At 41.0% G+C, this 20,831-nt stretch overlaps 1 protein-coding gene across 1 annotated transcript in view; it reads left to right on the plus strand.

The window, feature by feature from the left end:
* The first annotated feature begins 826 nt into the window (after positions 1–826).
* The window catches only part of cacna1ha (calcium channel, voltage-dependent, T type, alpha 1H subunit a), a 100,043-nt gene continuing 80,038 nt past the window's right edge, over positions 827–20,831 (plus strand). Inside the window, exons 1-4 of the mRNA XM_066690199.1 lie at positions 827–943; positions 4,803–4,936; positions 6,534–6,631; positions 15,483–15,639. Coding sequence (XP_066546296.1) covers positions 851–943; positions 4,803–4,936; positions 6,534–6,631; positions 15,483–15,639 — 482 coding nt within the window. The 5' untranslated portion in view covers positions 827–850. The remainder of the gene's footprint in view (positions 944–4,802; positions 4,937–6,533; positions 6,632–15,482; positions 15,640–20,831) is intronic.

Consider the following 20,831-nt stretch of genomic DNA (forward strand, 5'->3'; position numbering starts at 1 on the left):
AGTTGCTATTGGAGTGTTTTGAATATAGGTGAAGCACAAATAATCTTTGAACAGTGTTTGAAATTGATTAACTTACTTAAGGAGAGACTGAAAAGGCCCTTCAGTTTTTTGCCTGCAGTCCTGTTTGGGATATTTTTGGCTTCAGTAAACAGACTGGGGGCGGGAGGGATACTGCTAGACTGCCACAACGCCTGCATTCTGTTTTCTGGGCTTCCTCTTTCCAGTGTCGTATAAAACGAGAGAGTGGTGTCTTCTCCATACACTCAAACAAGGGTATTCTTTGCCAATTCCACAAGCAGAAATAGATCCACATGGGAGCCCATTTTTCTTTTCTGCTCCATGTAAACAGCAAGTCATTTTTTCCATCCTTTCATAATCAGATCTTTGGAACTTTATAATTAAAATGATAAATTACAAGGGGCTCAAATAATTTGCAATTCAGCACATAAGTGTTCGTTAGCACCCTCTGCCCTAATGCATCGGATAAAAGAAGAGAGATGCTCCAAGCTAATTGTCATGCAGTTTTTGTTTGCTTAGGGGATCTCCATCTTCGAAGAAGTAGAAAATGTAGCTTAGTTCTTCTTCTTCTTCTTCTTCTTCTTCTTCTTCTTCTTCTTCTTCTTCTTCTTCTTCTTCTTCTTCTAATTCTTCTTCTCCTTGGCAATTAATAGAAACTCATGCGGGAGGCTAACATAAAAACAACGAACCTTGGTTTTGCGCTATGATAAGAAGTAGGAAGAGTTTGAGTTCTTGTACACTGTGTGTTTTCTTTGCTGTTTTAATGACTGCTGTCTGTGACCAGTGGACACCTTCCTTAACTACCTGCTGCACCTGGTTCGAGCACGTCAGCATGCTGGTCATCCTCCTGAACTGCGTGACTCTGGGTATGTTCCAGCCCTGCGAGGACCTCAAGTGTCAGTCCGATTGGTGCACCATCCTGCAGGTCAGTAACTCTTTTATTCTCAGGCTGCACATAAACAGGAGTAATCCCTCTTAATTATTATTATTATTATTATTATTATTATTATTATTATTATTATTATATTATATTCCACCAAATTACTGAACTCATTCCACTGCTGGGACTCAGTGCTTGAGGGATGAGACCAAACACACGTCCCCGGACATGCACGTTACCAATGCCATCTGCTGTATTTTTCTGTATAGTAGGCCCCACCAGCCAGTGATTACAACAATGAAATACTGAATACAGCTGGAACTATGACCTACACCTGCCTGAGAAGCCCCGCGTTGTGGCTGGTGTGTGATTAGTTCCCAGCAGACTTCTGCCGACCCGACCCAGTCCACACAGACCACATTCAGTCACTCGGTGCTCTCCTCACTAAAGGCAGTAACGTAGCTGGGGTTGGAGACCAGCTGGATCCAAGCTGTAGCACACAAGCTGCACTGCTGGTTGAGGGCTGATTGCATGCGCCACTCTGAGCCCTATTATTGATATTAGAATTATCAGTGTTGCCAATTGGCCACATTTAAAAGACTATTTCCTCCTTATTCTGCAATGTTTGCTCATAAAAGATAAATGGGAATCATCCGGAGGAAATTTGTAATGGAAGAGGAATGACCAACTATCCCACACATTCTGTCAAAAACTGCAATGTTGAATTGGGTCGCGTGACAGCAGTTTACTCCAGACGCTAGTTCAATTATTACAAATGATAAGATATAATGTTTGACAAATGGCAATGGGTGGTAGAGACAGGGTTAATGATTGTGTGCTGTTGCAGAACTACCGCTTTAAGGGAATGATGCTCCACCTTATTGGGTGAATCCCTCTGCAGTCTGTTAAATACAGGCTGTCTTGGGCTTAAATGTCCTGCCAGGCTGTTCACGCATCCTAGGGATTCATGACGACACATCCACAGCACAGTTACCTGCCACCACAGCACTGAGGGAGCATTCCCAGAACAGGTGACTAACGATGCAGAGATTCCTAAGTGACGGAAGAGGACATCCACAGACACCATATGTTCCTCTTAGTGCTAGAGCCGTCCTTCCCCCTGTATGATTTTCCCAATCAGAGAGAGATCTTTACACAGGCAGCGAGTTCATCAGTCATGCTTTTTAATTGATTTCAGCACACACACTCATAGAGTACACACATATCATACACAGAGTGGCTGGGCAGCTAGAACAAGGATATAACACCAACCTAAATACAATATAAAGCAGAGGTCTAAGACTTCAAGGCTGAAGCTCAGGACTTGCTGACCATCCCTTATCCCAGACTGTGAGTTTATCTCAACTAAAAGAAAAAACAGGTGGATGCGGCCTTCCTCAAAAAACTCAAGCCACTTCTCCTGCAGCAGTATCTCTCTCCCATGGAAACACAGACGTATTGCTCTGATTCACAATCCTATACGCTTCAGCGTTGCTGTTTTGGGCCGGTCGCTGCGAGTGTGGGAAAAGTTGGAGTCCTGTGACATCGCCAAAATGCCAGCGCGATGGGGGCCGTGGCAGCAAGGGTGGGGTGGGTCTGAAAAAGTCAGGGTCTCCAGGGACAATGCCAGAAAGGAGTGGGAATAGCGGCCTGCTCCAGATTAAATTATGGCATTTTTTGCTTTGAATAACTTCCTGTCCTGCTATAGTTTTTCCCTTGGTAGCCATTACAGTGGAGTATATTTTACATTGCTGGAAATATTAGTTACTCTGCATATGGATATGTCAATGTCTCCAAACAGTAAAGAGGAAAAGCTATAGCCCTTTTTAAATCTTTACTACACATTGTTGTGTACTTTCAGAAGTTTCATGTGCTGCAAAGCAAATCATATATACATGATAAGGCTATACAGTGAGGGAAAAAAGTATTTGATCCCCTGCTGATTTTGTACGTTTGCCCACTGATAAAGAAATGATCAGTCTATAATTTTAATGGTAGGTGTATTTTAACAGTGAGAGACAGAATAACAACAAAAAAATCCAGAAAAACTCATTTCAAAAAAGTTATAAAGTGATTTGCGTGTTAATGAGGGAAATAAGTATTTGACCCCTTCGACTTAGTACTTGGTGGCAAAACCCTTGTTGGCAATCACAGAGGTCAGACGTTTCTTGTAGTTGGCCACCAGGTTTGCACACATCTCAGGAGGGATTTTGTCCCACTCCTCTTTGCAGATCCTTTCCAAGTCATTAAGGTTTTGAGGCTGACGTTTGGCAACTCGAACCTTCAGCTCCCTCCACAGATTTTCTATGGGATTAAGGTCTGGAGACTGGCTAGGCCACTCCAGGACCTTATTGTGCTTCTTCTTGAGCCACTCCTTTGTTGCCTTGGCTGTGTGTTTTGGGTCATTGTCATGCTGGAATACCCATCCACGACCCATTTTCAATGCCCTGGCTGAGGGAAGGAGGTTCTCACCCAAGATTTGACGGTACATGGCCCCGTCCATCGTCCCTTTGATGCGCTGCAGTTGTCCTGGCCCCCAAAAGCATAATGTTTCCACCTCCATGTTTGACGGTGGGGATGGTGTTCTTGGGGTCATTCCTCCTCCTCCAAACACAGCGAGTTGAGTTGATGGCAAAGAGCTCGATTTTGGTCTCATCTGACCACAACACTTTCACCCAGTTCTCTGAATCATTCAGATGTTGGCAAACTTGTTACCAATTGTTTTCTTGGTGACTATGGTCCCAGCTGCCTTGAGATCATTAACAAGATCCTCCCGTGTAGTTCTGGGCTGATTCCTCACCGTTCTCATGATCATTGAAACTCCACGAGGTGAGATCTTGCATGGAGCCCCAGACCGAGGGAGACTGACAGTTATTTTGTGTTTCTTCCATTTGCGAATAATCGCACCAACTGTTGTCACCTTCTCACCAAGCTGCTTGGCGATGGTCTTGTAGCCCATTCCAGCCTTGTGTAGGTCTACAATCTTGTCCCTGACATCCTTGGACAGCTCTTTGGTCTTGGCCATGGTGGAGAGTTTGGAATCTGATTGATTGATTGCTTCTGTGGACAGGTGTCTTTTATACAGGTAACGAGCTGAGATTAGGAGCTCTCCCTTTAAGAGAGTGCTCCTAATCTCAGCTCGTTACCTGTATAAAAGACACCTGGGAGCCAGAAATCTTGCTGATTGATAGGGGATCAAATACTTATTTCACTCATTAACATGCAAATCAATTTATAACTTTTTTGAAATGCGTTTTTCTGGATTTTTTTGTTGTTATTCTGTCTCTCACTGTTAAAATACACCTACCATTAAAATTATAGACAGATCATTTCTTTGTCAGTGAGCAAACGTACAAAATCAGCAGGGGATCAAATACTTTTTTCCCTCACTGTAACTGTCACATGCTAGCCCCTATGTTTCTGAAAATTTTCTGTTACAATAAAGTCTTGATCATTTTGTTACAATGTTTGTTTTTCTTTCCATTCTTCTTCTGACTGACCAGGAGAGAGCATTATATTGTGTAATGCTGTACTCTCTTGATTTCCCTGTGCCTGCATAGATAACGGACTTCTCTTTCAAACAATGCCATCCAGACATTGCAAAGCAAGCTGTTTAATGACAGCCCAGTGAATCTCCCTTTTACTGGGGAGTCTACGTCTAGTTATCCATTCTATTTTAAAATGACTTTGTGTTTTTGCTTTTAATTTTTGGCCTGTACTGTAAGCCTAGAGAGATTGTAAAATAATGTAAAAGCATCTGTAAATCATGTACGATTAGTTTCAGGCCAGAAACACACAGGACTCGATGGGCATTCACCTTGAATGTAGCACTGATGTTTGCGATGGTACTAGTTATGTCAGATCCCTCTGGAAGCACAAAGCATTCTCTGTCTCTTTCTTTCAGGCATTTGATGACTTTATTTTTGCCTTCTTCGCTGTGGAGATGGTCATCAAGATGTTGGCTCTGGGGATTTTTGGGCAGAAATGTTACCTGGGTGATACGTGGAACCGTCTGGATTTCTTCATCGTCATGGCAGGGTCAGTGTTCCCGGGAGGCCAGCCCTTGCTAACTGGACCTCTCCCTCCTGCTCTCAGTGGAAATATCCCAGCATATATAATTGCCCTTGAAAAAAAGAGTCATGGGTTTGTGAGTGATGCTGTAACATTTACATTAGATGTTGTTTGCAAATGTTAAATGATTGCGTTTCCTTCTGAAAACTGAATCTCTAATAGAAGTGGGATGTGCTTCATTCTCTTGTCCCCAGCAGAGGAGATGCGCAAGTTGCGACAGATAACTCAGCACTTGCTAATGAGCAGAACGGGGGCCTAGGGTAGTCTGCGGAAATGTTAAGTAAATGTAATTATTCGGCCTAGTTATTCATGAAGCCGTTAAATCACTGTGGCTTTCGGTAATTATGAGTTCTGCGTTTTTGAAAACATTTGTATGTATACATGGGAAGTATAGAGAGAGATTACAGGAACCTTCATGGCACTTGCAAGAACAACGAATGTGTGAGAAAAGGGGCACGTTTCTCCTGGAGCTCATAGTGTCCTGGGTCCCACCGTCAGTGACACAGGGTGGAGGAGGCGAGACGGGGGAGAGTGTGTTTAATGTCACTGCTAATGTCACAAGCAGCGCCTCACTGCACCTCTCAGGAATCCTCAATTAGCCCACGGCCCATTTCCCATTCTTCACTCCGTACATCTTCTTAACTGATGTTATACACTGTGTTGCTTTTATCTAGTCATATTTGTATCTACTTTTATCTAAATTGTTACAGGAGGCACTGTTTAAAATAAGTTTGTAAGATTACATAATGGAAGATTACATCATGACAGAATGTTGCCCTGGAAAAAATCTATCTTGTAGCTGGTATTTACTGCAGAATACTTTGTGATGCCATATGACATATCAAAGCACATACTGTATGACTCTCAGATATAGTTGCAGTTTTATACATTATGATCAACATGACGTGACCAGATAACATATAGTAGTTGATCAAAGTGTCTGCAATAGTTGCTACTATGTGAAGAGTAGGTAATGTGTAGTGCAGTAGTATAGGAGTTGTTTGTAGTCATAGGCAATTAGCTTAAATATGTGTATTTGACAAAAAGTAAATTTGCAGAAACTATGGTTTTAATGAAGTAACTTTGATTTCCTGGGTTTTATAAAATATGTAGAACATATAAATATAAATTAATTAGCCTTTTCGCATTTTTCAACACTATCCACCTCTTATACAGGATCCTAATATAATTGTATTCAAGGAACTGCAACTTGACATCCGGTCACTGTACATTGAGACAATGTTACACATGCAAACTGGACCATTGGGGACGCGTTTTTCAACCCTCCCCTTTTTTTTCAATAAAGCTACTGACTTTTATTTGAATGTATGTTTTCAAAGCAGATAAAGGTTAGGTTTACTCAGTCATGATTCAGTGCCTACGCAGTGTCACACCGTCTCTCCCTGGCATACAAAAATGCAAAATGAGCATGGCTCTCCTGCACCGATCGGGGGGGGGACAGGGAGGATGTAAAAAATATAACCTTTGCTGTCAGAGAGCTGCGGCCGCCGCTGATGAACTGTCTCTGTGCTCATGCCATGCTGTACCTTCTCTTTTTGTCTAGGATGATGGAGTACTCTTTAGACGGCCACAATGTCAGCCTGTCTGCCATCCGCACTGTTCGTGTGCTCAGACCTCTCAGAGCCATTAACAGAGTTCCCAGTAAGTGTTTTTTATTCTGCTCAGGCTTTTTCTACATAGCAGAATATGCTTATAGATGGAAAGAGAAATCCCCCCCATAACAAAAGCAAAAGTGGATCTCTTGACATATTTGTCACCTTGCATACCCAATCATGCACACACAGACACATTTTTATATGTATCCCCATATATAGTGTAGAGAATACAGAGAGCATATCTGAAACCATTGCAACTCATCACTGTTATTACCAGTGCCCTTGACCCTGACCACTATGAAAAAGCATCAGAATTACTTTGGTTTGGTTCCTAATTCTCAGCATCTGCTATTCAAGTGTAATAAAGTATTTTGCTATTTTGGCTTGGCTACTTATTTCCACTCAGTGTTTTGTATTCCACAGTTTTTGTTGTATCACTGTAGAATACGTAACCTTATTAATCTTATGTAGCTTTTTTTAAAGTTACAGTTACAATTAACATGATTAATAATAATAAAAATCATATGATATCATGTTCAATTGAAATGCCTTTTTAAAAACATTCTGAGTCACTTCACCGCTCCTCAGAAAGAGCAAAATCCCGGGGGCCAGTGTTGGTTTATCCTTCTGCCTGTAGTACGGATGAAAACAAGCCAGTGACTGGAAGCCAAAGAAATTCCAAAGGGTTGCATGATTGGGCTCTGCAGCAACATACTGTATAAGGAATGTTTTCGTACATGACTGATTTTTGGCCCTGTGTATTTGTGTAAACATTGCTCTGCAATTGCTAATGTGCTGAGAAATGGAGAGTTCGTGCAAAGACACGTCAACGTAAGGAGTGGGTTTGTTTTAAACATTTTCCTGTGTTTTGTGCCACCTTGGAGAGGAACCTCAGCATGGAGCACATGACCTCTGAGATTGTGAATGATGCATGAGTTACTGTGTATGGCCAGGAATGTAAAAACTAAGAAAGAATGAATAGAGAAATCGATCACTATTTCAGTAATGACGGTTGAACAGCCATGGGAAAAGAAAAATATATGATAGCTTATCCTTTTATTTTTGCTGAAACAATTTTTGCAAAGTATCTGCTTAAACATTGCTGCTTCTAACTAACAGCACAGTTAATATTAACACACATACAACAGTGCTGACTGCATATGCAGATATAAACACTATAGTTAAATTAGTTTTAATATATGTATGTGTGTGTAAGAAGCCCTTTTCAGAGCAGTGTACACACACTTTCTGTATTTCTTCTGTGTTAATAGGGATCATTGTGGTGTGTAGATTAGAGTAACAAATTGTAATATAAAATTTAGAAGGGTATGCAATAAAAAAAATATTGCAACTTTCATTATTTTTAAAGAAGGAGCTCATCTTTGTAAATGCCTCTTTGCAACATTAGAATCATTTTCTGAACTATTTTGAATACTATAAATTCATAATAAATATCATTCCTCTCAGTATAAGAACCATTGATTGGTAGTGGAAGGTGCAGTCCAGTATCTTACCATGTAAATAGTTCCTGACGCTGTGTGCTCTGCTTCAGCAAACTTTGATTACTCTTGTGCACAATTACTGGGGCAACTCGGAAGTGTATTTGGTGTACTGTACTTCCATTATTTAGAGTATGAACATTTGTATTTATTTGTCTTCCCCAAGCTATCAATTCTCTTCCTTCGTAGGTTTTAATAACGGTCCTATCATCTACACGTGAAGAGATTATTTGATTTATGGGGTTACGTCTTCGGCTTCAGTGCGTGGAATCATTGGTTGTTTGATGCGATAAAGCTGCCTCTTTAGGGAGAAATGAATGAATTATTCACTTGTTAGGATGTGTGACAATAATGTAATGCGAGTAATGCATCACAGCCCATTATCTGCTTCCTGAGCTGTTTATTATTTTTTATGGAGCGTGTGTAAATTCACTGGCATCAAAACGTCAGCCATCCCAGCCATCGCCTACTTCCACCTGTCAGTTAAATAGTTTCAGGATATTTTACATCAGGTCTTTATCCTTTACAGTCACGTGGCGGCAGGAGACAGAAGCACTAGATTTGCACTTCTAAAGTGGTTCCTTTTTCTCGTCTTCTTTTTCTGATTGCATATGCTCCCTCCCAGAGACTTGCACTCTCTCTTGTTTGCGCATCAGTTTGTCCTCAGCCTCGTACTGCCAAACCAAGAGGAAGTGGCACAGAGGCACCGTATCAACTCCCTCACAAGCTTCCTTTCCACTCCCACGCTTCATGAATACCGCGTGATTGAAGCCTGTTTGTAGGCAACATCACTCGGAATCCCGCTTTTGCTGGCAGCCACCTCCCTCACACACACCATCAGCACAAGAGGGATGCGGCATGTGTACCCCCTCTGCTCCCCACTCATCTCCCAACTGATCTCTCTTAAGGTGCAAGAAATAATCTAGTTCTTGCAAGAACAAAAGAATGTAAATATGTCCTTTTCCTTGTTCGGTAATGTGCTGGCATTCTCTTTGTACTTGATTTGAATTCAGAGCTCGCTGGATTTGCAGGAATTCTGTAGGAATACCTCAGGTGGAAAATCTGCCACCCATCCCCTTAAAAAAATAAAATATGCAAGAGTTCCCCAGCATATGGAGTCTAAGGAAGTGTCACTAATTATACGGCTTGTTCTTTTCTGATTCCTAAAAGAATCTTGCTGTTGTAGACTTCAGTTGTCTTGTCCCGATGTCAAGTAGATGCAATAAATTAGATTTTCAATATTCAGACAATGCCTTAGATAATCTGCTTTAAGAATTGATTAAAAAAAGTTGGCCCCTGTGATAACAAAATAATAATGAATCCAAGCTTTGTTTATCTTCCAGTGCCCGCTAGGAAACATAACAACGAGAGAAGGCTGATTTGCAATAAACCGCAGTGCGATTTTTCTTTTTTTTTTCCTTCGAAAAGGTCATTGGAAAACATTGCTGCTGAGTCATTTTCAGGTCATCTTGAGAAATTTTCCTTACATTCTACGATCCCCAGCAGTGAGGAGAGGAGGTTTATGAATAATGCGGTTCAGTGGCATAAGTGATGTCAGGTTACAACTCCCCTCAATGACACCAACTCTCCAGAACTGACACACTCTTTGCAGCACTAACACCCTGATTGCTGATAATGCATGTGGCATGCTATGGGGAAGTTTGTTAATTGTACAGAGGCTGCTGTTCCTCACAAATAGTATTCTTCCACACCTGCAGCAGTCAAATTGTCAGTGACATTCTGTTTGATGGAGTGGAGAATAAGTATAAATGAAGGATCAGAGAATGGGTACAGAATGCAAAATATATCCATATAGTGCAGAGTTTAGTGCAGATATATAACAAGTTTGTAAGTATGTTTTTTTTTTTCTCAGTTCCACATCAATCTAATAATGAAAGTATGGACACACCGTAACAGAAAAAACTCCATTCTTTCTGATATCTATCTTTATGTAAAAAAACAACAACAGATAAATACACTGATGTTGTGTGGGTGTATCTGGGGATTTGAGTGGAAAGTCACAGACACAGCTCTTTTGTAGCGGAGCCAGATACTGTGTGTACCTTTAGAAGAGACTGAAAGAGAAAATGACACCTAGCCCAGGTGAGGGTGGTTACTGACAGTCTTTGTTATTTCTCTATATGCTTTCAGGCCACTTCTCTATTTCTTGAGGGCATTAAACAGGCTCGTAGTCATGGCTGTGCAGCTCATGGCTCTCTCCTGTATATACCTGCAGGGCGTCACAACACATGCAATTACACATACATATACACAATAGAAAACAGACACTAATGTATTGGGACAAGCTTCCCCCAGCTGGTAAATTGATGCATGTTAAGTACAGGGTGTGTGTGGCAGTCTAGAGGTTCATACTATTAGACACATGGACTTCAGCTGACAGCATTGCAATGAGAAATGGTGGCTGGTTGCCATTTCACAGGTGTTACTATTCAGAAGATTGCAATAACTTTAGGGCCCCTGAAACATAGTGTGGGGAATATATTTCAGATAAACTGAAGACTTTGGAACACACTAGAGGGGAACCAAGGTCAGAAACACATGTCACAAAGTTAAGTGTATGAAGTTCAAGCATGGAAATGCAAGGAGTGCTCTGTGCCCCTAACCTCAATTTCATAGGACACGAATATCTTGATCCAAATCAGGAAAAAAACTAGAGGGAACATCTTCTTCTGCAGAATGTGAAAATGTGCTGTCAAAAAAGCCTTTCTCCAGCCATCTGTCAAATGAAAGATGCTATTGCAGGATTTCAGTCATTGTTCAGGCAAAGGGAGTGGCTGGCTGCATCCCAGTAAATATATTATAAACCGCTGTCTTTTGTTAATGTGTCTGTTGTCTTTATGCTTTAGGTAATATAGTGTATGTTTATTACATATTGTGAAGATCAGACCCATCAGTCATTTGATTTTGTAAGAGCTTGTTAAATAAGGAACAACCTTTTTTCATCAGTGCTGAGATTTATTCCGGTTGCAGGTGTCATGTTTATTATTTTATAACAGTAGATCTCGGCAGTACTTGGTTTTATGTTGCTTGAAATTGTACCCGTTCTGCTTTAAGCCAAATACATTGTGTAAAGTCAGGTATTTTGCCAGGTTTGAAAGGCATATTTGGGTCATTGTGCAGTATGTATTACTGTTCTATAAATCCTCAGCACTTCAGTACATAAAGCTTTTAAAACAACAAGCAATCTGGAACTAGAGACTTAGAGTCAAGCTCAAGCTTTTAATACTTTTTAGATGATATGGCAGTATGACAATGAGAAGAGCAAACTGACCTAATTACCATGTACCTTGCCTGTTTCTAAGTGACGATCTCTCATGATCTCTGTGTACAGCGGAGTGTTCAACCACTAACCTCCAAGAATGACAGCAGTCAATGTATTGGACATCTGTACTACTCCCAGTTAAGATACGTTATCCAAACTACATCCAGAAAGTAGGGTTCCAACTAGCTTAACCTGAAAAAGTCAGAATGAAGACTGGGCCCCTACATTGCTGATCTGATTCTGGGTTCCCATAACCGACTGTACATGAGAATTCCTATGGGGCCACCAAGAGGCCATGAGCTTTTGGGATTGGATGGGCTTGAGTAGGTCAGATTCACTGAACCTTGGGTCGCTGAGCAGCACTGACCCCTGTAGTTTACTAGGCACCTGTCAGTGTGCAGAGTTGTTATCTTCCCTGCAATGCTACAGAACTGAACTTGTAGCATGATAAGAACTGGATGACTTGACAGAGGACATTTCAGAATATGCGTTCATCCTTTCACATCTTCTCCGAATCAGTAAGCAGGGCTAATTTAGGGTTGGTGAAGTGTATCAGGACGCAGAGATGAGTGGCAATTCCAATTTGGGGGGACATAACATAGGAGAGCTTCAAAAAACAATAGAAATATTAGGATGTAAATGTGCAGTGTACGTTTTACAATGAGAAGTGTGCTTGGACCAAAATTGGATTAAAGAAAGATTCATGTAAGTGCTCACATGAGAATGTCTGTAAATGCCTCGACAGACCCGCAGGCGAACAACCAACTTGCATTCGTCATTGTATGAAAATAGTATTTGACATAAGATAGATAGAATGCCTGTTCAAAAAGTCCCCAGCATGTGCTGCTACTTCACAGGCATTCAAACGTTTTTAAGGCTGTTGACAGAGACTGACTGTGACATCCTGTTGAGCAGTGATCAATACCAATCAACCTGGGGAATAGGGGGCCATTCATGACAAGTTTAGAAAAATTAGACTTGCATCTACCAAGGAAAACTGCTAACCTTGTCAATACACCCTGACACACAGGCAGCGCCAATCTTTAAAGAGGAGTTGTTTCTAGTTAGACTCCCTTGCTGTGGACACTGTGTAAAAAGACAGGGAAACGACCCTGACACTTTTGCCTGTGAATAACGTCCTGTTGATTTGTGTAGTGTCATGCAGACTCCTATTGTGGGTGCTGTGGTGGAAGCGGTTTACAAAGCTTGCAGGATCAAATGGGCATTGTCTTTAATGACCTGCCCCACAGACAGGGAAATTAAAAAGCGAACAATAATAAAATAAACAAACAAATACATAATTTCTTTACCAATTATGGATCTTATTTGATGTATTTTCTCAATTAAACAAAAATGAGGTGAGCGCATCCTTCAGAAAGGACAGAGCACTAAGTAAGTGCTCAACTGTGCTGCTCAGTCTGACTGATTGCTACACTGACCCACTTCAGTTCTGAACATGAACTTGTATCCTCTGATACTATGTACTGAGCATACAGGTAATACAATTAAACAGTGTACTGACCAGTAGCTCTGAATTGTTTTAAGAAAACAAATTAGGGTGGTATAAAGACACACAAAAAAAATAAAATAGAGAGACTTCTGCTTCTATTTCTAAGTGTTCTTAGGAATGAAATAGTTTCGAATTCAGGTACTTAGCTCTTGGCTGAGCTTCAGAATTCCCCTGCAAGGGTTTGGAGCTGCGTGTGTTCAGTTAGTCTGCTTGATTGATCGATTGATTTTCACAGAGGCGGCCAGCTGCCACCAGGAAGCAAAGGCAGCTCTGGGTTTCCATGTTTTATTAAACATGCAAGGCTGGACTCCCTCCATGTCTGTAGCACTAAGCATCGTTGCACTGCTGTATGGCTGATCAGTGCGCTCTGTAATGCATGTGCTGCCACCACACAGCTTCACCGATCAGGAGCTTATTTACAATTAGCAGGGTTGCATATTCAAGGGCCCTGAAAAGACTCATTTTTGTCTAACAAGGAGAGTCACTTCATAAATAAGTGCTGCCCCCCACCCCTTCCCTGTTTTTTCAAACGCTGATAAAACCCTCTTGTGCTGTAGGGCTGAACTCTACTCTCCAGCTCACAGGGATCCATGCCTTCTCCTCTTAGTCACACTGTCTGCTTTAACAGAGCCCACCAGGCACACAACCTAATTAACTTTCCTTCATCGCTGAACACTAAAACTACCTGATAAAATCGTTCTTTTTTTAGTCTTTGTTTTAAATTAGAAGTTAAATTCCAAGCTAAGGCTTTTAATGGAAGGAATGTGAAGCGTTGACAATTGCTCAGTGTCAATAAATTGAAACATTCCTGCATTTTGTCTGGATTGAGGCCCATATGATCCAGAACACATAATCTTTCCAATAACTGATTTGATTACCAGATGCACCAGACGATAAATATCTTTCAAATAGTGTCTGGCTAGAATCAAGAATGCAAGCTTTTAAAATTATGTGTAGGCTGCAGCATTCTAGGTTTATTTCAAACAAATATACATTTTTTGTTTATTGGCCAAAATAAAAAGAGATATAGAATGTAATATCGGAATAACTTGTGTGTTTGTTTTTCTATACACAAATTTACAATTTATCAATCTTTACATATACTATTCAGTGAATTGTGTTTCTTCGCCTCATTGGATTAAGTTGCTTCATAACAATACTTAAAATATTGAAATATAATCCATTTATTTTGAAGCTTGCTAGCCTTGATTGGTTTGATTCTCACTTGAAACCGTCAGCGGCAAACAAAACTATTGCTGTGGAATGAGCAGGATTTTAAATGTAATTTCTTCCTTGTTATTTCTGTGTCTTTGCTGCATGCTTGGGTGACCATGCTCTTCCTACACTTTTGAGAGAAGAAAACAATCTGAACTTAAATGATGTGGTTTGGCAGTGACATTGGTTGCACAGTAGCCATTCAAATAATAAAGTAAATGCATTATGAGCCCACGGGACACGTATCCCAGCAGTAAGCGATGCCTTTCATTTTGCCGTGCCTTCGAGTGTCAGGATTTTTCTTGATAATTCCAAACCGCACGAAACTAATCATCATTTATTAACAATAAAGTGAATCAAACTAGGAGAGCATTTCAAACACCGAGCAGGCTTATCCTTGTGATAACCGTATTAACTTTGTAATTCAGCTGAGCAGGAGAGAGAATAGGCGGCCTCATACACAATAGATGAGTGCGGCATTAAAATTAAGCTGCTGTTTGTGTTGCATGCCAGAAACTCCATGATCGTGACATGCGCAGCGTTTCTGCCTCCATTTGATGCCGAGAGACGGCGTATTATGCATTGTTCCTTGTCTGTTGTTGAGATGATAGCTGTATTCTAACCTTGCTTTAAGAGAGGCATGAAGAGGCTTAATTTGTAGCTCTTATCAGTATCCAGAGTTGCCCTTAGCTTGAAGTGACAGCAATCAAGTTCAACAATGCAGTGTTTTTGTTTTGGCGGATTTCTGGAGCTGTCACTTAGGGTAATGTGCCGAGGCCCTGTGGTCTTAATGGAGTCTGCTTTGTTAGGCACGAAGCTGGGGACTGTATTGCTATCTGAAGCATTATGATCACTTTTATGTCATGTTGTAATGATTGGAAAAGTATTAGACCTTATTCTTGTGACGCCAAGAAATAAAACAGGTCATTCACACTGTATTTTAAGAAGCCATTATGTGCATTTCATTGTTAACAACTAGGCAATACAAATGTAATGTTTGTATCTTTTACAGTTAATCATTAGTTATAAGATATGTTTTTTATACTTTGGTTCAGGCTTTCATTTTTTCAAGATGTTAATAACCAGGTACTGGATACAATTACAAACAGATGTATTGTTCTGTTAATATTTAGTAAACCCAAAATGTAACTGTTACTAGATACCCATAATGAGAAATACAGTTGTCTAAAACATCCAATTGCTAAATATTAAAGTATGCTTATAATGTGCCAAATTACAATTATAAAAGCTTCTGTGTGAATATGGATATAAATATGATAAAGCCTGTTTCATAGGAACTATTCTATGAAGTGAATGTTAGCCCCAACTTTAACATGCACTACAGAAGTCTTAATCTGTTAATACATTTGTTCTATGTTTCTCCTTGCAGGTATGCGAATACTGGTGACCCTGCTCTTAGATACCCTGCCTATGTTAGGCAATGTCCTTCTGCTTTGTTTCTTCGTTTTCTTTATATTTGGAATCGTCGGAGTGCAACTGTGGGCCGGTCTGCTGAGAAATAGGTGTTTTTTAGAAGACGTAAAAACGTAAGTACTCGTTCTCGGCCCTTCACCTCAGCCCTTGATCTCTCTGGGAACCAGGGAGCGGGGAGGTCTGATACAAAGTGGCGGATAACTGCTGCTGGCTGTGCTGAAGTCTCGTATGCTGATGATTTCAAACACTAAACACCTCAGCTTGGCAGAAAAACACTCTAGTATGCACACCCTCAAGCACTTAGTATGTATTTGTATACATACATACATATATATAGAAACACTCACTCTTCAGATCTCTCAGATGACTTTGAAAAAAGTAGTTGTTTTACAAAGTATAAAATAATGCATTTTATCATGACCAATTGACACTTATTATGTAAAGGATGTCTGGGCTGTTTTCTAGCTTGTTCAGGCTATTGCACAGAAGAGCAAATAGCAGGAGGGGACAAAGGGAGGTGATAGGTACAATACTGCTGTTTGTGCAGATCTGTAGAACATCATGCTGTAACTTTGCATATTTATGCTGGATGAAATCAGCTTGTGAGGAGAGATATTTTCAGACTAATGCTCAACCAGGCTTTATTTGCAAATGTGCCTCGTCTGTGGAAAGTAGTAGGAAAAGGAGAACATTTCAGATGGGCGATGAAGTGTGAGAAACAACTACATCTTCACGGGATATAAGACTAGTGGGAAGCATGAACATTGAGGACTAGAATGTGTCACACACTGCATTAAAAGGATGAGTTTATATGATCTGCTTTTTTTCCTGTTTTGCGTTTCTGCTCATCGAATACCCTGGCGTTCATTGAGTAGTCCCTTGCACGTACGAGTAATTCCCTGAGAAATTATATTAGTCATACATCATCCAGTTTTCTGTTGAACATGAAGCTCTGGCCAAAAGGTTTTGCATCACCCTTACTTTATTTACAATGTTAAACTGTAAACCAGTGCCATTTCGCAAGCACAAATACATTTCTTGGTCCTTTGTAAGTTGTGCCGTGGGGTAGAATAAGACCCCGTTCACGCTTTTCGACCCGGCCTAAATCTTTCAACCCTGCCTAATGCCGGCCTAAATGTGACTGTGACGCGCCGGGCCCTGAGCCGGGTGGAAAGCGTCAGCGTGTGACGCAACTCAAGCCCCGCCCCCATAGACGCGTGTCTGAGAGACGCGGAATAAACACACAATAAACACACAATAAACACGGGCACCGACACAGCTACACCACTACGGGACACACAGTACTGTCTCTGTATTGTTTGAATGTCATATCGATCTATAGCCTTAAATGTACTGTTACATTTCGCTAGCTCACATCTTTATATATATTATAAAAGTCTAGGCTAAGTAATGAGTTATAATGTAAACAGTTCAAACTACTCGGTCGATTAAAATGAAAGTGTGTAGCTGGTAAACTTGCTATTGTTTTTTCTTGTACTAAGTATGATCTGAAATTTAATTGTGAACGGGACCATAACTTTATTCATTATCCGTATTTTGCATTAAAACGATATAAATTTAACCTAAGCAGGTTTCCATTCAAATCAGTACATTTTAATACGAGACCAGTTACTGTATTTACTATGCAATCCGAAATGCAGTTATATTGAGCTGAGCAGTACAATCACAAATGCCGGGATAGAGGTAAAAACTATGACGATGCAGAAATTAAAGCGCTGTTTACAATGTGGATGAAGATAAAGTTAAAAAACAAACTGCAGGAAGTGCACAGCGCTGCTGACTGAGGATATTATAACTATAGACGCATCACAGAGGCTGCTTTCGATGCAGACGATTGCATACTAATGCATATGATTTCTTGTGATTGAATGCGGATGTCCTAATAAAGGTGCTTCGCTTTCGGGTGGATTGTATAACAGCACTTTTAGGCTTGCAGAACCGAAGATAGACATTTGAAAAGGGAAATATATGAATTAGATTCCCCATTGAACCAGCACATTTTTAATTATTTTAGAAAGCTTCGGCTGCAAAGGGTAAGATTACTTTCAAATAAAATATAGAACCGAACAATATCCAATCAATATTAATAAGTTGTGATTATAAATACAGCGCATACACCTGTAAGCAGACCTAATGTCCTGCGTCACTGGTTTGTTTGAGCAGATTTGTTTACTTCCCGGCATGCATTTCGTTTAGGCCGCCTTTTCGCCCGCATATCTGAACGCACTTAGGCCTCCTAAAACCGCAAGTGTGAACGCTGTGTCTGAAAAAAGCCGGACTAAATTTGAGGCGGCCCAGGGCCGGCCTAATAAGTGTGAACGAGGTCTAATAGAAATCCATATAAGTCTCCCGGACGACTGGCCCTGAAAAAAGCACAGGCTGGGCCGTACACACCAGACAGCACTGCTTCCAGCCTGGACTAGCAGAGTCCATTTCAGAGGGTGTGGTGCACAACTGGCCAAGCGTAGCCACATTTGGATGACTTTGAATGCCAGGGCTGGCTCGGCTTGCAGCAGTGACCCCTGTGGTTTACCATGAGCCTGTGAATCCTGTAGTGCTCACATTGAGGGCTGCATTAGTCCTCCCTACATTGCTATAGCTCTGCTGTTTGCGCTGTGGCCTCAATGTGAAAAGAAGTGGATGGCCTGGCAATGTATAGGTTTGAGGACAGGGCCAAGCAGTTGACTGTGCTTTCCTTCTGGATGCTCATCTGTCTAAGTCTTTGTTTTTGGGGGGATGTGTTTTTTCTGAGTTACTTAGAGAGTAAATCCATGAAAGCATTGACAAGGCTTTGTGATTCAGTGCCAGAACTGACAGACTGAAAAACTGCATCTGGTACAACAGCTTCTGAAACCCAAAGTCTTATCAATACTGGCAGCCAGTGTTTTTTTTTTTTTTTTTTTTTATAATGCATGCAAAAGTGCGAACCATATTGAATCCCAGTTACTGTAGACTCATCATTTACAATAGAGTAGCTACCTGATTGTTAGGCAGAGCTCGGCACTTTTGCTACACTGCTATTCAGTAACTGAGATATGAGGCGGTTGCGGGAGCATTAGCTTCTCTTTCCTGTTCTCGATGACAGCTATCAGATGGTGGGTTAGTCTGTTTGCAACCTCACTGATTTCTCATTTCAGATTTTCTTACATTTTTCCTGCATTTCAAAATGATTGTCCCTTTATGCATAATCATTGTAAAGCTCAAAGAAAATATTTACTGATGATACATCTATTCAGATTTGTAAAGTGCGATGCCATGAGTGCTTCTTGTAAAGGTGTTCATGTTCCCCCTTTCTCCTGAGGCCCATTTGCAAACAAGGTGATTACAGCTTTAGCTGGTGTGACCTGTAATTTTTACACAGTTAACAGGCTGTCTTTTAGAGTTGCTATAGTCAACATGCAAATTATTTAATTTGAAGATGTTTGGATCTGCCAGCCCTGGCTACTTACTGATTTTGCCCAGCGTATGTGAGAGATGCTGAGCGGGAGCATAGTGGACCAGGACCATTGTTCCAGAGGGGCAGAGCAGCATGGATAAAGTGCCTGGCTCGAGTGTGAGCCTCAAAATCCTCTGACCCCACTTCCAAACCCCCCAGCTGGCAACCCTGGGCAGTGCGTACATACATATAAGCCCTCTGATTCTGCTGGTATCAAATAATATTGCATTATCCATCCGGTTTGAATAACAGCTTGCCCCAGTGCTGGAGTCGAAACCTGATGCACATAAGTCTCAAGAGAGGGTCCTGGACGGGATGTCTGTCAATTGCAGAGGAGCACACATACTGTACACACCAGGGCAATTCAGAGGAGCCAGTCTCTCAAAGCAGCCTTTATGGGATGTGGGCAGAACCTGGAGCACCTGTTGAAAACCAGTGCAGCCACGGGGAGAACCGCATCACGCCACACAGTCGGACACCCGAGGCCCAGGCTCAGCCACTGTGAGGCAGCAGCACTCAGCACTGTGTCATGGCAACTCCCTTTTACTGTATAATTATTCTTACAAATCCATGCAGTATGCAATAACAATCGATTAATAGTTTATGGTAAATGACTCAGATCATTAAAACAAGTTTTTACAGTTAGGTCCATGAATATTTGGACAGTGACACAATTGTCATAATTTTGGCTCTGTACGCCACCACAATGGATTTGAAAGGAAACAATCAATATGTGCTTTAAGTGTAGACTTTCATCTATAACTTGAGTGTAGTTACATCCAAATTGGGTGAATGGTGTAGGAATTACAAACTAACATAATCATGAATTAAATTGTGAGTTTCAATACTTGGTTGCAAATCCTTTGCAGTCAATGACTGCCTGAAGTCTGGAACCCATAGACATCACCAGATGCTGTGTTTCTTCCCTGGTGATGCTCTGCCAGACCTGTACTGCAGCAGTGTTTTGCCTTCAGTTTTGCCTTAAAAATCAAAACAAACCAATCAGAGAGATAGCAAAAACATCAGGTGTGGCCAAATCAACTATTTGGTACATTCTTAAAAGAAAGAACGCACTGGTGAGCTCAGGAACACCAAAAGGCCCAGAAGACCACAGAAAACAACTGTGGTGGATGACATAAGAATTCTTTCTCTGGTGATGAAAAACCCCTTCACAACAGTTGACCAGATCAAGAACACCCTCCTGTGTCAAAGTCAACAATCAAGAGAAGACTTCAGAGTAAATACAGAGGGTTTACCACAAGATGTAAACAGGAAACAGGAAACAGGAAACAGGAAGACCAGATTAGAGTTTGCCAAAAAACATCTAAAGAAGCATGTTATGGTATGGGCATGTATGGCTGCCAAGGGAACTGGTTCCCTTGTATTTATTGATGATGTGACTGCTGACAGTGCCTTGTGAAAGTATTCACCCCCTTGCATTTTTCCTGTTTTGTTGCCTTACAACCTGGAATTAAAATAGATTTTGGGGGGGTTTGTATCATTTGATTTACACAACACGCCCACTTTGAAGATGCAAAATATTTTGTATTGTGAAACAAACAAAAAATAAGACAAAGAAAACCGAAAACTTGAGCATGCATAACTATTCACCACCCCAAAGTCAATACTTTGTAGAGCCACCTTTTGCAGCAATTACAGCTGCAAGTCTCTTGGGGTACATCTCTATAAGCTTGGCACATCTAGCCACTGGGATTTTTGCCCATTCTTCAAGGCAAAACTGCTCCAGCTCCTTCAAGTTGGATGGGTTCTGCCGGTGTACAGCAATCTTAGTTTAGTTGTTTCTCACACTCATACCACAATTTCTCAATTGGATTGAGGTCTGGGCTT

This window comes from Amia ocellicauda, chromosome 17 (genome assembly GCF_036373705.1).
Source record: "Amia ocellicauda isolate fAmiCal2 chromosome 17, fAmiCal2.hap1, whole genome shotgun sequence".
In the NCBI taxonomy this organism is placed as follows: domain Eukaryota; kingdom Metazoa; phylum Chordata; class Actinopteri; order Amiiformes; family Amiidae; genus Amia; species Amia ocellicauda.